Raw genomic sequence first — 19,581 nt, 5'->3', positions numbered from 1 at the left:
TTTAAAACAGCAAGAAAGAAAGAAGGCAGTAGATACATAGGACAACTTTCTAACACTAGTGCCTATTTTCTCAACCTTAAAAAGAAATGAAAAAACAATTAAGACCAGATGGTAATTGCCTTTCTTCCTGTTGTCTTCTCTGTTACCTAGATAAACAGAAATTTCACCTACATAGGCTGAATTTAAGAAGATAATATAGTCTAGGGTCATTTGGATGCTAGTTTTTAAATCTCTTTGGTCCTTAGACACAATGTGTGGTATTACTGTGACCTAGATTATGTTCCTCTCTTAAGGTTAGTACTCACTTTCCACTTCCAAAATGCGTGGCTTTGTATGTATAGAAACAATCTATAACAATGATTTTTCTGCTCTAGTTTTTTACTTAGATTTGTGAACCTGACTGCAATGAAAGGAAGTGCTGAAAGCTTTATAATAAAATCCTTGTGTATTAGATCCTGATCTGTAGAAATAAATGTGTTTAATCAAAAGTGTGTGAATAGTTCCACTGAGTTGGTTATGCTACTTCTGCTTATAATGTTAAACACTTGTATAAACGTTTGCAGCGTTTGTCTTCAGAAGTGGCAGAAAATGCAGTTACTGGTTGCATGTTTTTAGGCAGGTTTTGTGGTGACAAACTGCCAGAAGTCCTCGCATCCTCCGACAGCAGGATGTGGATTGAGTTTCGCAGCAGCAGCAACTGGGTTGGGAAAGGTTTTGCAGCAGTTTATGAAGGTAAGCCTCTTACAGCCGTAAAAAATAACTTGATTATGGAGGAAAAATATTAACCATATACCTTTGGATATTTAAAAAAAAAAAAAAAAAAAAGTCAGAAATAACCTCATATGAAATTGGTATTTTATTGCTAAAAGAGATAGTAGGTGTTAACTTAGCAGACAGTACATTTTGAAACTCTTCCTGTGATCAGATTTCAAATGACCTTGTTTCTACAGACACCACTGCTGATAATCATAATCATTTTTACCAGTCGCTTAATTAACTAAATGTGAATGTTCTTGTGCTTAGTGCGTGGGAAGCTTTCTTGAGTACTTTCTGTTTATTCTTCAGAAAAATCTGACTTAGGTTTTCCATATGCTCTGGGATTACTTAATAGAGACACTCCCACACATTGAGTCTATTAGCAACTCAACATTCACCTGTTTAAAATAGAACCTGTTTTCTTAAATATTGAATGTGTGGTAGTAAACTTGTGATTTAGTTGATATTCACAGACTTTTATATGGTTATCAGTGTGGACCCTGAAAAGTGCATCTACTTTTCATGAAAAATTTCTGAAAACTGTAGGCATGTTTGGAGCTATTGGAAATGCAGGATTATATTTGCTAACTGAAATACGTATAGTGGTTTAAATGTATTGTGTTTTCAAGAATTTGGCCTTGGTAGACTTCTAACATCTTCTTCAGAATAATCTTATAATTAGTTTTAAAAAATGGAGCATAAATTGTCGATTTGGGCGTGGGGAACAGAAAATGGTGTCATTTACAATATGAATTTTATGCTTTTATCAGCTATTTGTGGAGGTGAAATCCACAAAAATGAAGGCCAGATCCAGTCTCCAAATTATCCTGATGACTACAGACCAATGAAGGAATGTGTGTGGAAAATAACAGTGTCAGAAAACTACAATGTAGGATTAACCTTTCAAGCATTTGAGGTAAAGCCTTTTAACTGATCTCAGAAAAGCATCTAGTGGATAAGTGACAATGACACATAAGGGAATCCTCATTAAACCTGTGAATTAATTTAAGAATCCTCTATGAAAAATAATCTCCAGAATCCAATTCTACTCTCCATGAAACCTTCCTTTCTCCAAAACTTTTCAAGACTAAAGGTTTTTCTAGGCTATTGGAATGTTTATTGACAATAATCACAGTTTAAAAAATACATAATCCAGTTCAGCAAGGATGCTCTAATATTATGTTAAACAAGAAAGGACTTTCTAATCTTTACTAAAGCTTACTGTTAAAAAGGAATGTCTATTTGGAAAGAAACTACTGTGTTTTTTGGCTTGTCTTTTGAGAAGAAAGAAAGAAAGAAAAAACCTACTTAAATTCAGTTTCCAAACCTATATTTAGAGAGGAAAGAAAAAAGCCATGATGAGTCATACTTATGTGTCTTTAGCGTACATCTCTCTGTGTATAACATTGCTAAACAGTGGTAAACAGTTGTATAACAAGGAAAAGTAACAATTCATATGTCTTTTTTATACATGCACAGTACACTGGTTTGAAGTTTGTAGATAAATTTAGTAACATACTTTAAGTTCACTTGTTTAATTTGAATATGCCTCAGCAGTAATGGCATAAAGAATGTGTTTTTTTAATCTAAAATTTGTTTGCTTTACGGTACACATAGATATAAACACATATATTGTAAATATAGATATAATTTTCAACCTGTAATTATAGTCTTTCAAACAGAGTTCAGGGGTATGGCACATTTTTGCTATGGCTGATGAAATGTCTGAGCATGAGATAAGAAGGGTTTATGAATATAAACAATGGAAAATTTAATAGTTTCATAAATTCTATATACTTTTCCTTTTTTTTTTTTTTTCTATCCTGAATTAATGTTGGATCTAGTGTAGACAAGATCAACTCTCCCTGCCCAAATGCCATTCAGACTCTGCATGACCTGGCTCAAGATTGCTTAACGTAGCATGTCAGTCTCTCTTTTTAAGCACTGTTGAAAATGAAAAATGTTTTCAGTAACTTTACATAATTTACTGAGTAGATATGGAGCTTTTCTAGTCTGCCATTGGTGCTCAGTATTTTTTTATGTGATCCCAAGAGAAATGGCACTGTGCCTCTGTATATGAAACTTGGTGCAGTATTTGATCTCCATGCAGATGCTCAGCATTGATCTACACGCGTGGTACATTATTGCTTGAACTGACCTCAGTTCAATATCACCAAACAATGGGTTATTTGCAAGCATGAAGATGGCATGTTCATGCCTCAACATACAGAAAATAGAAGCAAATCACCAGCAAATGAGAGCACAATTTAGTAGGCTAGTGGTTAAGGCTATAAGAATTGTAGAGTTTTCCCCTAGACTGTTTAGTATTATGGCACTCTCTAGAGGTGAAATGTGTGGACTGATACCTCATAACAAGAAAGGAAATTGAGCAGAAGTATAGTTGACTGGTAGTTTCAAGTTAGTGCCTCTTCTTGATGTATTTTCCAAAAAAAAAAAAAAATAATAATTCCACCAGTGGGGACTTGAAAGGCACATACTTTTCCAGGGAGAATCTGTGTTATGATTCCAGAGTGGCAAGAGACCCTTGAGCACCAAATTAGGTGTCCCAGAAAGGCACAAGACTTCTGTTAGATCTGTCTTTGTGGTGTTTCTTATTGGCTCATCCATGAGGTTCCTCACTGAAAGTGAGATTTGCTTTGGAAACTGCTCTGCAGTGCCTTGCCTAGACGTTTGCTGCTGGATCTGATTTCCATTTCAGGTCCAAGTGCCTGAACGTAGGTGTTCTGTTTTTTGGTACTAAGTCCCTCTCTGGACAGAATCCTTGGTGCATTGCCCAGTAAAACAAAAAGTTGTTTAAAAATCGCAGTTCTTCATGTCAACTGAGATCAAAAAAAGTAGATGTCAGGCCAAAGAGTTATTGCAGCGTGTTTGTGAGAAAATTACTTCTCTGGCCTTTGAAAGGTACAGTTAAGTAAGAGGTATTCTCATTATCCATATGTAATGCTAGAAAAAATAACTGTATAAATAACCTTCACTCTGAAATGAAAGCACTAGGGAAGCTGAGAATTTCAAACTGTATCAATGAGTCATCTTGTTTTGCCTGCTGTGGGCAACGCATTTTCTGCTGGGTGTGTGATTACCCTTTCTTATTTGGCTACCTGATGGGCAGCTACACTTCCCAGTATCTAGATGACAGCAGAGATGTTGGGACTGCTAGCTTCATCTTTTTACTTCTTTGTTATAGTAACCTCAATTGTCTTGTTCTCTGAAAATTAGTGCCCCAAATCAATCAATCCATCTATCTATCTATCTATCTATCTATCTATCTATCTATCTATCTATCTATCTATCTTTTTTTTAAAAAAAAGAACTTTTGTTGGCACACAGTCTCCTAAACTGAGACAATCCAGAGCGTTTGTAGAGCTGAGCCATATTAATCTTCCTCATTTGAGTGGCCCTGTTAATCTTTGTGCAGATAGAGTTCATTTAAATTATTCTTATATAAGTCAGGGAATAAACTTTATCTGATATTCTGATTCCACTAGGGATATATCCCAGCTTTCATGACTCTAACCTCTATGACCTGACTCAGGTATCCTTTCAAGTACTGAAATTTGACTCTGTCAATAAATAAATTAACAATGAAAAAAAAACAATTGGAAGATTTTTCCTGAAATATGATTACTACCAAATTTGCTCTTGAAATCCTCTACTCTTATTTTTTTCTTTCTTTATATTTTTTCCCCTATTTATTTTTTTCTATTGGGGGAAGACTACAAAACAAAGGTAGTCTAGAATTTTTGAACAAATACATTTGCGTGTAAAGTTGTTGTTTCTGGTTTTGGTTTTTTTTGTGTGTTTGTGGGGGTTTTTTTGTTTGGTTTTGCTTTTTTTTCAAAACCGAAACTATGTGCAAGGAATTTTCTTTTCTTTTTAGAATGAATGTTGAGAACATACCTGGCTTCCCATTTGACCAGGAGATTTCTTAGTGTGTTCTTGTGCTTATACTCCGGTCTTAGGATTTTTTCTGGCATTTTCTCAACTTAATTCTCTAATGCCATTCAAATTCTGGGTTTCCTCTGAGTGCTTGATGACCTGATGGTTTCTTTCATTCTCCTATACGCAGTGCATTTTTCTGTAAAACTTGTTTATTTATGCTTTTTTTTTTTGCATTTGCTAACGTTTTGCATATTCTTTCTCATCTGCATGTAATATCAATCTTGTGAAATTTTAATGCTCCAGTAAATAAGGTTTACAGAATCAGCTCACTTACAACTGAGAGTCGTTTCATTAACTTGAGAAGATTTTCTCCCCTTGTAGTAGGAAGAAAATGAGGCTATTTCAAGTGTAATAGATCTTTGTATGGCAGTGTTCCCAGACGACAATACCACATCTTAAAACCTGAGGTACAGATAAGCAAAATATGTTCTATACTAGTTCTTTTTCAATGGTTACCAAGTGCCTCCACCCGCAGTTTTCATTTCTCAAAAATGCAATACTTATCTGTTATAAATAAATGTAACAACTTAATCTCTTAATATAATAATATTGATAATTATAATAACATCACTTGCAGTAGCAGTACACTAAAAAAAATGAATATGGTAGAATGGCCACCTTTCTAACTGTTTTGTTGAGCACTTTCTAAGTTGGCTGATTTTTATAATCTTAGGAAGTTTAGTGACTTACTGCTATGCAAAATGTAGTTTTAGCTGTTGTCTTCTGACAAAGATAGAGTGATTCTTAGAAAAGAAATTAGCAATTCACCTCATTGGGAGTTTGGTACAGGTAACTTAGAGCTGCACTTGGCTTGTGAAAAATCAGATTTTCCATATTACCCCACAAAACATGGAAAACATGAAAACATGGAAAACATGAAAACATGGAAAAAGATGTCAATTAAAAGTCTTGAGTAGTAAAAAGACCACAAACACATGGGGAAAATACACAATTCCTTCATTGATAATAATGATCCTTGGACCAGCTCACTTCTTTCTGCATCAGAGTGCCAATGATTTTTATTGAGATAACAAGGCAGCATTTGTTTCAAATTGGAATATGATGTCATGTGTTTAAAATGTATTACTTAGATTAATGAAAACTTGGAATTGGTATTACAGTGTCAAAAACTTATCAGTGCTCAGGTAGGCACGTGCCTGATCAAATTAGTTGGAAACGTACAATTGCCATTGAAGTCAGCAATGAGTAGTTGCATCCCAGATCTTCTTGACTTTTCTCAGTCATTTCCCAAACTCTGGCCCAAATCAATTCTTGAGCAAACAGCTAAGAAATCAGAGTAAATGGCAGTATGGATTGTGTCAGAGAAGTGAGTGAGAGAAAATTGCATATGTAAATCTTGAAGAATTGGAAAGTTGGAAAGAAGACAGACAAATTCTGTGTGTAAGTGCTATATTTTGATGCCATTAAAATGAAATAAAATCGAACAACCTCTTCCCCCAATTTTCCCTCTTACGAAAAAGAAGCTGAAATCCTAATGTGCTAAATGAAATCTCCTTAGTCTGTGATGGTTACTGAGCTTAGTCTTGGTCATAATGCACAATTAGAGCAGAGTATTAGCAGCCACTTGTACTAACTGTGCAGCTTACATGCAAATAAACCTCTGTCTTGAGATAAGATGTTGTTTTTTCTGGGTTTGGTTTGGTTTTGACTTCTTAGTCATTTTAATAGAATTTGGATGTGTTGAATTGAATTTGAGGCTTCTGCAATGCTTTCTCCCTGACTATGGTCCTGTCTGCCCCCCAACCCTGCCTCATGGATTCAGCCACTTAGTTGAACAATAGTTTCCTTAGAGGGTTTATTTTTGAATGCTTGGATTTAGTTAATTCTTTTATAGCTAAGATGCTATATTACTTGAGTAACTTGCAGCAATCCTGTAGTAAAAAGGAGCTTTTAATTCTGTTGGGAAAGATACTTTCTCAATAAAGACAAGCATCATAAATTATCTGTGTTTCAGATAGGATTATATTCAGGCTTCTACTGCTTTCTTCTTTGTTGCAATTCCCACTCTGACTAACTCTGTAAATACTATTATGTAAAGAGCACAAGACTTGCTACCCAAATAGAAACATACACATCCACTCACATGCTGGTCTATGTTTGGATGTTATCTGACAGGACTTTTAAGTGAGAGGTGCATTTTCAATTGTTCTGGTTTCAGTAGATTTCTCTATCCAAAGATTCACTGAAGTTAAAAGAAGACACTTAAAATCAGGAACTGTGCATCAGAAATCAGACACATCAGCTGCAAAAAAGTAGCGATGATACTTTCGTCATCTGTTCTACTGGCTAATTAATGGCTGATAATTTTAGAAGTGTATTTGGATCTAATTCTACAGATGCCCCAAACCCTAAATGCACTGAAATTTTTTACAGTTACCCTACAACATAGTGGATTTTGGCAAATGCAAAATTTTGCACTGTGTTGAAGAAGAAGGAAGAAAATAAAATATTGATCATCACCTGAAACAGTATAGGTTGATAATGTCAAAAAATGTTCTGGTATTAAAATTTATTTTTTTAATATTTCAAAACCAATTAATATTTCTGACCTGGTTAGTTGTTGAATCATTAATTTTGTATACTTGAGTGTACACGAGAAAAGATGACTTTACTTGAACTAAGAGTAGGAATTTGACAGAACATGGGGAAGCTTAGAGGTGAGCGGGTGCTTTTTTAGTTTCATTTTTCCAGTTAGACTGTTGTGTTCAGTGTAATAATCTCAAAATTATTTATTCTTCTAGAAAACAAGTGTATTAAAAACAGTCCAATGATACTTGTTCTTTTTCATATCTTCCTGGTGTTTGAACCCTAGACAGAACGCTAACCTTAACTTCGAAAAAGTTCTATTCTGTATTAGCTGATTGATATTTGATATTTATGGTCAAGTTCAAGTAGGTCACTTCAAAAAATATTTTTTTACAGATTGAAAGACATGATAACTGTGCATATGACTACTTGGAAATTCGAGATGGAACGAATGAGAACAGTCCTTTGATTGGTCACTTTTGTGGCTATGACAAGCCAGAAGATATTAGATCTACCTCTAATACCCTGTGGATGAAGTTTGTTTCTGATGGAACTGTTAACAAAGCAGGGTTTGCAGCTAACTTTTTTAAAGGTAAATGTTAAAGCATATTTTGGGACCTGTGAGTTGATTATCACTTCTTTTTGAATGAGAAAAAATATTATAGGATATGAAAAATATTTTTCAACCTACTTTTTCTAAAATCAACTCTGTCCTGTCTCCAGCATATTTTTTTACCTGGACATGAAATTTTATCAAATCAAAACAGTTGAGGTATTTCTATCTCCTTGTAAAAGGTCCAAAGATTGAAGGAACGTATTCAGTGCAATTTCCTAGATTCTTCAGGCTCAAATAATCGGCTTAGTTTCAAAACACCTTTGAAACATACCTAATCCTATAAAAAATGTTTGTGGTGTGGGTTTTTTTGTTTGTTTTGGTTCTGTTTTAATTTTATTTATATTTGTGTTATCAGATATAAATTTAAATAGCATAATCGCGATAGAGGCAAATGGGTGTTTTGTCTGAATGTTGTGGTATTTTTCTGATCCTTTTGCTGCATTAGGCTGTTTTATCAATTTATTACTTCCTGTGAGCAAGAAAAAAAATACAGCTGAGAAATGATACAGTGGCTAAAGGCCTCACGGTCTTCCTCTGTTTTGGGTGGGCGGGATAAGGGAGGTGGGACAGGTGTAATGCGATTGCAGATGTACCTGCAGCAGTTGGTGCATGAGGAGGTTGTAATTCCTACCCTGTGCTACCTTTGGCTCAGTAAAAGCCACTAGCAGTGGTGTGGCCATGGTGACACCTGAAATACAGGTCATGCCACAAGGAGAACCTTTTTGCTTTTTTTGAAAAGCCACAAGCTGAGGCTTTTCTTACCCTAACTGCTAGTTTTCAGTGTAGGTAATCGTAACCTTGAAGGCTGTAGACATGAGTGGGAGCTCTGTTTTATTCTGAAGAAACTACTTGTCCTGGTATAAGGAAACGATATTTTAATGACTGAGGAATATTTTAACAATGAATCTCATGGGTATACTTCAGAGCTACTACAGATAATACATTATTCCTTTCCCTCCCCCATCACTGATGTATCTTCTTCCCTTTAATATGGGTAGAATGAAAACCTGGGATTTGAGGATTCTGTTAATCTGTTTTTGAGTATGAATTCAGGATAATGCACAAATTGATTCTGTGGGAGATAAAGTGCCCTTCAAGTGACCCTGCTGTGGATTTTCAGTCTTTCTTTCAATACTTTATAAAACCTTTAGATTACTGCTGCCTGAATTATTGTATGCTGCCCACAAAGTACTTATAAATTAGGTCTGCAGCTGTCAGTAGGTATTGTTGTAAAAAAACCCACCCAAATCCCACAAAGAACAAATTTTCATTTTCTTCATTGCAGGTCTCCTTAGCATTTGAAAATGCTCTAGTCAGCAACCACAGTGTGCTATGTAGTGCACCTTAAAATGGCATGTGTACAGCTTTCTGGGTTAATATTGATCCAGCAATTACAGCTGAGGAAGGTAACTATTTAACACATTTTTGCATTCTTCCCTGTCTTGGCAGAGGAAGATGAATGTGCCAAACCTGACAATGGTGGCTGTGAGCAGCGCTGTGTAAATACTCTGGGCAGTTACCAGTGCGCCTGTGATCCTGGCTATGAACTTGGTCCTGACAAAAAGAGTTGTGAAGGTACAGTGTGTTGCTGTGTTATGGGCTCTTAAAGCTCATAGAGTGCCATGACTGAAACACTACACCTTTTGTATGCTCTGTCCTAGCAATGTGAGACCTGTGGAACCTGGCCTGGAAAACCAGTGCTCCCTTTTAGCAATGGTGCCAAGAGTAATGTCGGTCCCCAGCAGTCGTCTTCATCTGATGTCTGTCACTAATTTAGCTTTACAGGTGGTGCTGTTAGTCGATTGGGAACAATGCAAAGCAGGACTTCGTACCTTCCCAAACCACTCATTACATCCTTCATGTTCATTAAAGCAGTCTTCCACCACGTGTAAGGAGACATTTATCAGCAATGTGCCACTGTCTCAGAATTAGAGTATTTAATGATCCCTCTGACCACCTCTGACAGGGGTGTGACTGGGAAACTGGCTGATTTGAAGAGCAGAATCCTTTATTCCTGCTCAAGGCTCAGGGAAATCCTCCTCACTCCCAGTCAGATTGTGGACTTTTCTTGCTGGAAACAAATTCTACATTTCAGGGTGAGCAAAGCATGTTCAAGTAATCATTTGGAGAAATGAAAACCTGATAAGTGGAAGTCTGTGTAAACATGGGATTGGACTGAGATAAGATTTTGCATTCCATACATATTTCATATCAAAGGAAAGAAGGAAAAGCTCTTAATCATTACGTGCCAATTATTGTTTGATTTTTATTCATAAATATCACCAAACTCGGGGATAGCACAGATAATTCTTATCTCAGTTCATCTGTTTATTTCAATAATGAGTGGAGTTTGAAAATTGGAGTGCTTGGAACTACAGTTTTCTTCTGATGTGATTCACTGGCTCTCTTCCAGTTTCCCAGCTTTAATTCAAAATTTGTCACAATTTGGGGTAGTTTTGCTTAATTTCTTTGCACTTCTTGTTCTTTTGCTTCTGCTTCTGAGGAGCTGGTTTTGTTTGTTTGGGGCATGTGTGTTTGTGTGATGCAGTGAGAGTCCTAGATTTCAGGTTTTGGATTCTGGCTACAATCAAGCTGGTTGGTTTTTCAGTTGTTTCTTCCCTCTCCCTCCTCCTTCCCTGCTTCTTAAATAGTGAACACTTTGGAAAGATAATTTATTTAGATGCCTGCATATTAAGCAGTATGCAGAAAGTAAGGTTAAGCTAAGCTAAGGGATCCATGAAGACAGAGGTTTAATCTCTGGGCCTTTGATCACCAGTCCAAATTTATGTAAGGAATCTGGTTCAGTCTGCCTGCTGACCTGAGTCAGAATGTTAGGGAAGAATACCAGTCTTTCACAAGACTCTTCCCTCTGCCTTCAGAAGTAAAGAAGCAATGCTTCCCCATGACCCAAACAGAAAAGTAAGTCTAGCAAAAAGAGGAATCAATACAGTGCAGCATGGAGCAAAAACACTGAGCTATCCCTAGAAGTGTATATGCAGTTGTTCCATATGACATAGCATGCACTATGTGTAGATACTACTTGGGACTGCTAAATTAAAATCACTGTGTAGTCGCAGTGAACATTATGTCTTTGTTATAGTTTGGGAATTTGAGGAGTGACCTAGCTGAATTAATTCACACAATGCCAGAGTAGAAGCTTCTAACTCAAATTCTGCCCAATGCTTCATTGCAGTGTTGACATGCACAGAAAATTACTTCATGCTGGTCATATCCAAATCTCGCCTGCTGCAGTATATTGGAAAGCTTTAAGGTTTTTTTTCTCAGTATTTCCACTTTTTCTACCATCGCCTCAAGGAACAACAGAGTGACATTGATAAGCAGAAACTGAAAACTAGCTGTAGTTGTCCTGACGCAGACTGGATCCTTTGGGAATATAGCTTGTGTCATCTGAGTGAAGTCTCTAAACCTGTGCCTGTGGTTTTTTTGACACATTGATGTGTGACCCAAGGTCTTAGCCACCCCGCCCCACTCAGATTACCTATATGTGTCTTCTGCTTGGAAAGCCAGCTGCCAGGAGGAAGACTGGTATGTGTCTGAATCGCTCAAATGAGCCCTGACACAGAAACTGGAGAGAGTTCTCCCAGTTGTGTTGGCTGAAGTAAATGCAGTGTGTGAGACCTTCAGCTAGCAGGAATAGCCAGTTTTTAAAGCAGTTAGCATTGGTGCAGAGCAGTTGGAAGAAGGTGGAGCTCCCCCGCAGCCAGTTCTTTAGATTTGTGGATGATTTCCAGTGCTGTCACAGTGCTGTAATGGTATGAATGGAGCAGAGAGTGATAAAGAAACCCTGCAAATCCTATTACTTTCCTTTTTTTTTCTTCTCTCCCTTTTTTCTTTTTCTTTTTTTTTTTTTCCCGCAGATGGAAAAGGTTTATATGTTTATCCTTAGCTATCTGAACTGCATTCACAAGCATAATACAGTACTGTTCTGTTGTATGTTATTTCCAAATATATGAAATATATGCCAAATAGGTATTTTCTCTATTGCTTCAACATCCATACTTCAGCAAAAGTAATTGTGACTGAAGAGTATATGACTGTTATCCCTAAGAAGTGACCCTCTCTAGTAGGTTACAGGAGACGTATACAGCTATTTGAGCTGAGACAGGTAGGGCTGATTCTAGATCAATAATCAAGAAGAGAAGCTGGGGAAATGCCAAGTGCATCTTAAGTAGTCTGTCAGAAGAGGGGTGGTCAAGGTCCTGGGGAGGGCAGTGAGGTCAGAGGACTTGCATGGGAAAGGCTGTGAGAGAATAACCAGAGTCTCTGGAGGGAAGGGAAAGGAATGGATATGATAACGCATTGTGTAGTCTTGAAACTTATCTCTGTCCACAAACCTGCAAGCTGTTCAAGATAGGGTCTGTCTCTTTCTCTTTGTTTGCACCAGGCACGATAAAACAAAATTCTGATTAGTCTGTCTGGGCATTACAGCAGTATACTTAATGAGAGGACTGAATCTTCTCAGCATGCTTCTGTTTATGGTAAAACACGGTTGCAGTCAAGAAATTATGCTCTCCCTTTTAATTTTACAGCCGCTTGTGGAGGACTCCTGACAAAGCTAAATGGGACTATAACCACACCAGGGTGGCCCAAAGAGTATCCTCCAAACAAAAACTGTGTGTGGCAGGTGGTTGCCCCAACACAATACCGAATTTCAATGAAGTTTGAGTTTTTTGAATTAGAAGGGAATGAGGTAAGTAACTGTGAACAAATAGCTGCACAATCTGTTACACAATAAACAGTTTCATGAGTGTTGAAAAATAGATATTATCTTATAAAACCTTTGCTGACTCTTCATACGATGACAATAACCACAGATATTCCTGTTTTCGTTTTGAGACTGTTTCTGGATTCTTTCAAAACAAGCATGGAGAGAATAGCTCTCCTTTACATATCATCTAAATGTATATGTATTACAAGAAATTTAAAAGAAATGTTCTCTGCTGAGTCTCAGTTGACTTTTTTTATCAACAAAGTAAAACAGAGCAAATGGCTGAGGCATATTGGAAAGAATTCAAGAGAAGAAATTCTGGAGAAACCAAATCATCTTTTCAGACTATGACTACAAAGAATATACATAAGCTGTGGTTAGTGACGGAGCATTTAAATAACTACAAGTACCTCGGTGGGAATATCTTAAAAAGAGCAGTATTGGAAATAAGGCACAACAGGACTGTGTAGCAGTGTTTGAACTGGGCAGCCGCGGAGGTATGGAGGATCTCATCCTCAGGTGGGGAAAAGGGCAGGGCAGAGAATTAAGCAAAGTGCTGGGGGTTGCAGTGATTTTTGGGTGCAAATTGGCAAAATATTGGTTTCAAAATCAAATTTTTAGCCTCTGTTCTGCTTCCTAGACACCAGTCTGTCATACCATTAAGTCTTCTTGCAGCACTCCAGCTGTAATGTGCTGTAGCCTTTGAGCTTATCTGTATATTCTTCATATGATGTTAAGAACTCAAATCTCATTACATTATTTCTGATTAAACAAATTTGTAGGATTATATTTGATGTGAAGATGTGCCATGTTTTGGACATGAGATTTGAAGTGGCAAAAGCCGGAGTTCCATTTATAACTAAGAAAAAACCCAGCCATGGCATCTCCAAAATATTTCAAATTTTTTTGCAGAGGCAGCAATGTGAGATTTTTTTTTTTTTTTTTAAATAACTTAAGGTCATTACTAAAGTCCATGAAATTCCAGCTTACTTTTAATGATTTATAATATGTTAGATTCATGTCCTGTTATCATCCCTACGAGAACTGCAAAAGGTGTAGTAAAAGTCTTAAAAATCCCAAAGAATTTAAATTGAATTGCCATTTAAACAAATTATAAAATATTTTTCCTGCAGTTTCTTGGTACTTAAGCCAGATTTGCAAGGAAGACACCTGAGGTGTAATGAAGTAAAATGAGTTTTCTAAGATCATGCAAGATACATACCTAATGCTTTTCAACATTTAAAACTTTGGTTTGATCCTCTCTTGTGCTACTAAATCAGCTCCAGCTTTATATCATGAAATAGTAGTAGTAAGAATGGTACCTCTGAAAATCAGAAGAAACACATATAATATCTGGAACATTCTAATATATTGTCAGAGTGCAGACATAAAATGTATTCACTTGGCAAATGATCTAATTTATTTTTAGAGGAACTCCATTTAGGAACAAGTTTAATAAGTCTTTTCCAATACTACAATTTTAATATTTTACGTTTACATTTTACAATTTTAATTTTGCATTTAACTTGTAATTTTTTTCTTAATACAGTGTAGTGTGAAAGGTATTCGACCTATATCTGAAATTACATCTCATTTCCAATCTAAAGCTGTGGATTATCAAAACTAACCGCTGATATATTGCTGAAATTGCAGGGATTTACTAACATTGTGAGCTATATTTGAAAATCATATGCATTAATATGAATTTATCTTACAATTAAGATAAATCAACATGCAGCAGTAACTCAAGTTTTAGAAATATTTTTGTTATATACAGTGTATAAAAGTGGTTTCCACTGAATTAGTTGCTTATCCAACTCTGCAACATATGGAAATTGTTCTAGTGACAATGAAAATTTAATCTACACCTAGAAAGTATTGTATGAAAAAGACCCGGAAACATTGACAATCATTTAATGTTTCATAGGGAGAATAAGCGAAAAAGGCCAAAACATCCTTTTGTGTAGTTCTTCTCCAACTCCCCTGACATCTCTTTTTTTGACTAGAAATTGTGATTTATCAAATACGTCTTGGATTTAATGGATGATCTAAGCTCTGTTTGAATCCCCCTGGCCACTCTTTTCTCTTAATTGCAGACAACTGGGACATTTTTGATTAAATGATTGATAGTTGAGCCTAAGAAGCTTAGAAGTTTTTAGGTAGAAAGCTTTAGGTTGCCCAAAGGATTATACATTGAAAGTATTATCATGAGTAGTAGGTCTTGAATAACGCTTTTTTATTACATTATTTTATGTTAATTTTAAGCTTTTAATGAAAATGACATGCATCAGCCCTCCAAATTATAGGTATGCCACTGTTAAAAAAGATGTGAAAATTAATATTTAAATATTAATATTAAATAAATATTAGATAATTAATATTTAAGGAAAATTAATATTAAAAATCTATGAGGTGCAAGCAGTAGAGGGTTTGTAGGTTCTGGGTATGTGATTTATAGTGCAAAGATAGGTATAATTCTTTGGGTGAATATTTCTAGATATTAGATATTTCTAATTTTTACTAATATTTCTAATTTCTAGATATTTCTAATTTTACTAATTTTTTCTAATTTTTACTTTTTAGATTAAGTGGAACCATTACTAGACATGTTGAAATTTAGATACTAAACACAGAGTAGTATCTATCAAAATACAGTTTTGAATGTAATGCATAGTATAGCTATGCCTTAGTGACCTTAAAATATTCTTACACAAAATCAGTGAATGTTTGTAAGCATTTACAAATGTTTTCAGAGCCAGGGAAAAGTGGAAAAAAGATATTATAAAGCTATTATTAAGCAGCATGTACCAATCTGAGTTCTTGTATTTGTAAGCAACTTTATGCTTTTCTTTCAGTTAACAAAAAAAAAAAAAAAATTCTTTCCTCAGGTTTGTAAATACGATTATGTGGAGATTCGTAGTGGCCTTTCTTCTGATTCTAAACTACATGGTAAATTCTGTGGTACAGAAGTGCCTGAAGTTATCACCTCTCAGTACAACAACATGCGAATTGAGTTCAGATCTGACAACACTGTGTCAAAAAAAGGCTTCAAAGCACACTTCTTCTCAGGTATAGAAAATCACACCTTTGTACCTCTGAATACCTCTGAGTATACACTGATTAGGTAGAGTGGATACTATATTTCTGTATGAAAGTCAGTGACTTTATAGTTTTCCTGGAAGCTTTGAATTTGTTTTATTTATGTAAGCATAAAGTGCTCTCCTGTCTTAAAATACTGTTCTGAGTGGTAATGTCTGTAGAAAATATGTGGAATGCATATATATATTTAAATAAGAGCAGAGACAAATAAATTTTGTGAGATGTGGAGGAAAAAAACCCAAATTTACTAAGTGTTACTAAATTTGAATTGGGTCTAGTTTATCCCAGTATTTTTTTTTCAAATCCCAGTTGTAATGTGATGTGAATTACATACTGTGTACAGATCTCTTAATATAACGCATTAGCTATGAAATTCCCACTTTGTACTACAACATTTGTTTAACATTATGTGTACTTTCTTGCCAAACTTTGCACTTCTTAATGTTTTGCAGAAGAACAGAATTTTAGGCCTTGCTCTTGCAAAAATGTGTGTCTTTTTAGTTACGAATGTAATTTCACTGAGGCAGATCAGAGTGATGGAGGTTTATAACATCTGAGGACATGTATCACTGAGTACAGTTAGACATGAGTGAAGCTGAGGTTGTGAGGAAATATTTGCATAACAGTGGTCTCTGCAGTTACCCATTGGGAGTAGAATATCATAATCTGTCTGTGGCACGATACCACCTGGTGTTAGTAGGGAAATTTCGCTTAGTGTTTTTCTTCTGTGTATATATACACACATATCTGCATAGCTATGTTGTCTTGTGTAAAACTACACAACGAAACAGTCCTGTCCACCCACCTCCCCAAACTGAAAGTCAACCAGCAGCATTTGGCATTTGAATTCTGCCACAGTTTTTTTTTTTTTTTTAGCGTAGCTAAAAACCTGAATCCTGACTATGTTTAACATGTAGCAAAATTTATTACCAGGCACTGTTATTAACATTTGTTTGCTAAAATATTTTATCAAAAGCAAAATGAAATAGTATTTCATTGGTTGGTTTTAATAACAGATAACTATGACCAAGTAATAAGAATCAGTAAATTGTATAAGTGATATGGTCCGGAAAATGAGAAGAATACCTGTCAAGATTCAAGTATATTATATGACATCAATAATGTGTGGGTCTTTTTTTCTTGCATATGATTATTTGCATTGCATTGAAGTACAATACTTTGAGTACGTAACTTTGTACATAACTTTGAATTAAAGATACTTCAAAGTTTCAAAATATGTTCTTCACAGCACTGCTTGTTTCACATCCTCTTGCAGTGTTTCTTTCCCCTAAAAAGTTTCAGGGTTGTGACTGGACTGAATAGATGATAGCATTCATCACCTATTCTTCAGTATTGGGATGTCTTAAGCTGACTTTAGAGGTTTGGTTTCTCGTAAATAACAGTTTTAGAAGTTACACATTTATGATGAGAGAATGTGGCAGTCAGTTACTTTAAAATGGGGCGTCCCAGATTATATAAAAAACAATCTGGAAAAAGCATCTGATTTAAAATAATGACACTGGAATGTTGTATGATGCAATGCAGTTATTCTTTTTACGTGAAATCATTTTTTCCGTGCCTAAAAACCAGTGAGTAGTATTGGGTTGGTTGATTGTTTGCCCAATCAACGAATCAGTTTACTGATGATAGCTAAATGCCTCTTTAGAATCTAACCTTATGACTCAGGAAAAAACACACAGTGTCTAATTAGTAGAACTGTACTATATATGTCTAGAAAATTTAGGCAATATGAGCATCAGTTTAGACTTCTGATCAGTAGTATTATTTTGATTTTTTTTTTTTTTAAGCAATCATGGAAGAAGAAAAAAGGCTTTTCATCTCATACAAATAAATTAGCAAACATTTTACCTTCTTTAAAGCATCTTATTTTTTTTCTAATAATCGTTTCTCTGGTCAAAGTCTTTCAGATCCCTCTGTACATAATTTTTTTTTACTTTTAAATTTGTATTTTACATTAGGAAGACGCTTTCAAGGTCTACGTAGTATTTGTAGTAAATAAGTATATGCACAAAACAGAGTCTACTCCTAGAATCACACAACTAGTCATTTCATGTAGGCCTAGTAGTGCCAGCAGGATTCATCACATATTTTGACTTATTAAAATAATAAGCATTGTCATGTTCTAGTTCTAAAAATGGCCTGCAAATTAATTTTGTTACATATTTTCAGGATCTATACAGCGGTGTCAGACAAGACTGGCAATGATAGCTTTGTATTTTGTGTAATCTCTGTCGTGCAGAAGTTGTTTTGTCAACATGCTGAACATTTATACATTTGTAGTCAGTTACATTTCGGTTTTCTTTAAAGTGATGGTTCATTTTCACATATATATTTATTGTTTAAATGATCTATTAATATTGTGAGTGGGTTCTAGGAAGATATCAGGGCAATGCTGCGTGTTAGGGAAAGACTAGACTATAATTCACAGAGTTCAAAGCATCAGGTTGTAATCCTTCACAACCATTATTTCCCCTTTCTTTTTCACTTCTGAATGAAATGTTCTTCCCTTTCCTCCCTAGGTGAAAACAAATATTTCATGGTAATTTAAAAAGTATGTTTTAAATGACACCATTGATCAGTAGAATAAATTTATTAGGCAGGGACAAGTCTGAACTAATGTGGGTTTTTTTAAATGAATAGAAAGGTGTGATGTGTCCTGGATATAGTGTATATATATAATCCCCTTCAAAGAAACATAGTTTCATATAAACATAGTTTGGGTCTTTAAGTATATAAACTTACTGAATGCTTTATAATGCATTTCCGCCATAATCTCTTCTCTCATTTCATATGAGTTCAGATACTTTGCATTTTATTTTTATTCTTTCTCATTCCTTTTCCAGTTGTTATCATTCTAGCAGATTCTATTCTTCTGTGTTATCTGGCTTTCCCCTTTTGAAAATATTTCCTGATTAAAACAGAAACTTTGTAATGCTTGAGACAAATCAAACTTCTGAACTTAGCATCTAGAAAGAGGTTGTCATCTCTGAATAATTAATCAGACAAAACACTCATGGCTGTCAGAAAACACTATAACTTTCTTATCCCTGAATTCCTTAATATGGACATAATACGCTATTGCTCTGTCAATGAAGAGTGGACTTTGGACTTGAAGGATTTTGACTTTTGGGACTTGATATCTGATCACTGTTCAGCTGATGAAGTGAGGTTTTTGCCTATTTATATACTTGTCTTCAGAATACAATACTTTTACAATGATATCTGTGGAGAAATACTTAGTGCTAATGTCTTAAGATACTTACTGGCAGGCATTTAATAGTTTTATTAATTTAATCACAACAGAAATATGTGTAAACATTTAGTTATAAAGACATACATAATGAAAAAAAAAAAAAAAACAGTAATTGAGTAAAACACTGCATCTTGCAGTCTGTTCACCAGTAAAGGGCATATGCAGTAATCAGGAAGAGAGAGACAGGTAGATAAATCAGTTTAGTTAGAAGATGAGGAGCTGTAGCATCTTCCTCAAGCACAGCTGAATAACTTTTTTTTTTTTTTTTTCACAACTCTTTCGGTGGTGTATTCTGCAGCCACAGCTACAGTTGAGAAAGCATGGCCCAGCTCCAGCTCAGATGACAGAAAGCACTTTTGGGTGGCTGGAACCCACTGTGATAAACTGTGAAAGCAAACAGTGGCACAGGGCAACAGATGACTTGCATTAGGAAGGTATTTATGTTTATATAAGACAACATGTAATTACAATTTTTGGCTGTAAAATGGTGCTAACAGCCAGACAGGTGCTACTGGAAAGTGAGAAAAACTTTTTTTTTCAGCATTCTGGAAATTTTACATTTGATGGGATAATTCTGAAGAAAGCTTGGTTGGGAGCTGT

At 35.3% G+C, this 19,581-nt stretch overlaps 1 protein-coding gene across 7 annotated transcripts in view; it reads left to right on the top strand.

Annotated features, from left to right (window-relative positions):
- Nucleotides 1-19,581, top strand: part of TLL1 (tolloid like 1) — a 136,602-nt gene that overhangs the window by 98,914 nt on the left and 18,107 nt on the right. For all 7 annotated transcript variants that reach the window (XM_065837344.2, XM_071807723.1, XM_071807725.1 and 4 more), the window contains 6 exons: nucleotides 616-732; nucleotides 1,527-1,672; nucleotides 7,660-7,855; nucleotides 9,329-9,454; nucleotides 12,430-12,590; nucleotides 15,497-15,677. In XM_065837344.2, the coding sequence (XP_065693416.1) occupies nucleotides 616-732; nucleotides 1,527-1,672; nucleotides 7,660-7,855; nucleotides 9,329-9,454; nucleotides 12,430-12,590; nucleotides 15,497-15,677 (927 nt within the window). The remainder of the gene's footprint in view (nucleotides 1-615; nucleotides 733-1,526; nucleotides 1,673-7,659; nucleotides 7,856-9,328; nucleotides 9,455-12,429; nucleotides 12,591-15,496; nucleotides 15,678-19,581) is intronic.

The sequence above is a fragment of the Patagioenas fasciata genome, chromosome 4 (assembly GCF_037038585.1).
Source record: "Patagioenas fasciata isolate bPatFas1 chromosome 4, bPatFas1.hap1, whole genome shotgun sequence".
NCBI lineage: Eukaryota > Metazoa > Chordata > Aves > Columbiformes > Columbidae > Patagioenas > Patagioenas fasciata.
The sequence above is the reverse complement of the archived record's forward strand: the minus strand, read 5'-3'. Positions and strand labels throughout refer to the sequence as shown.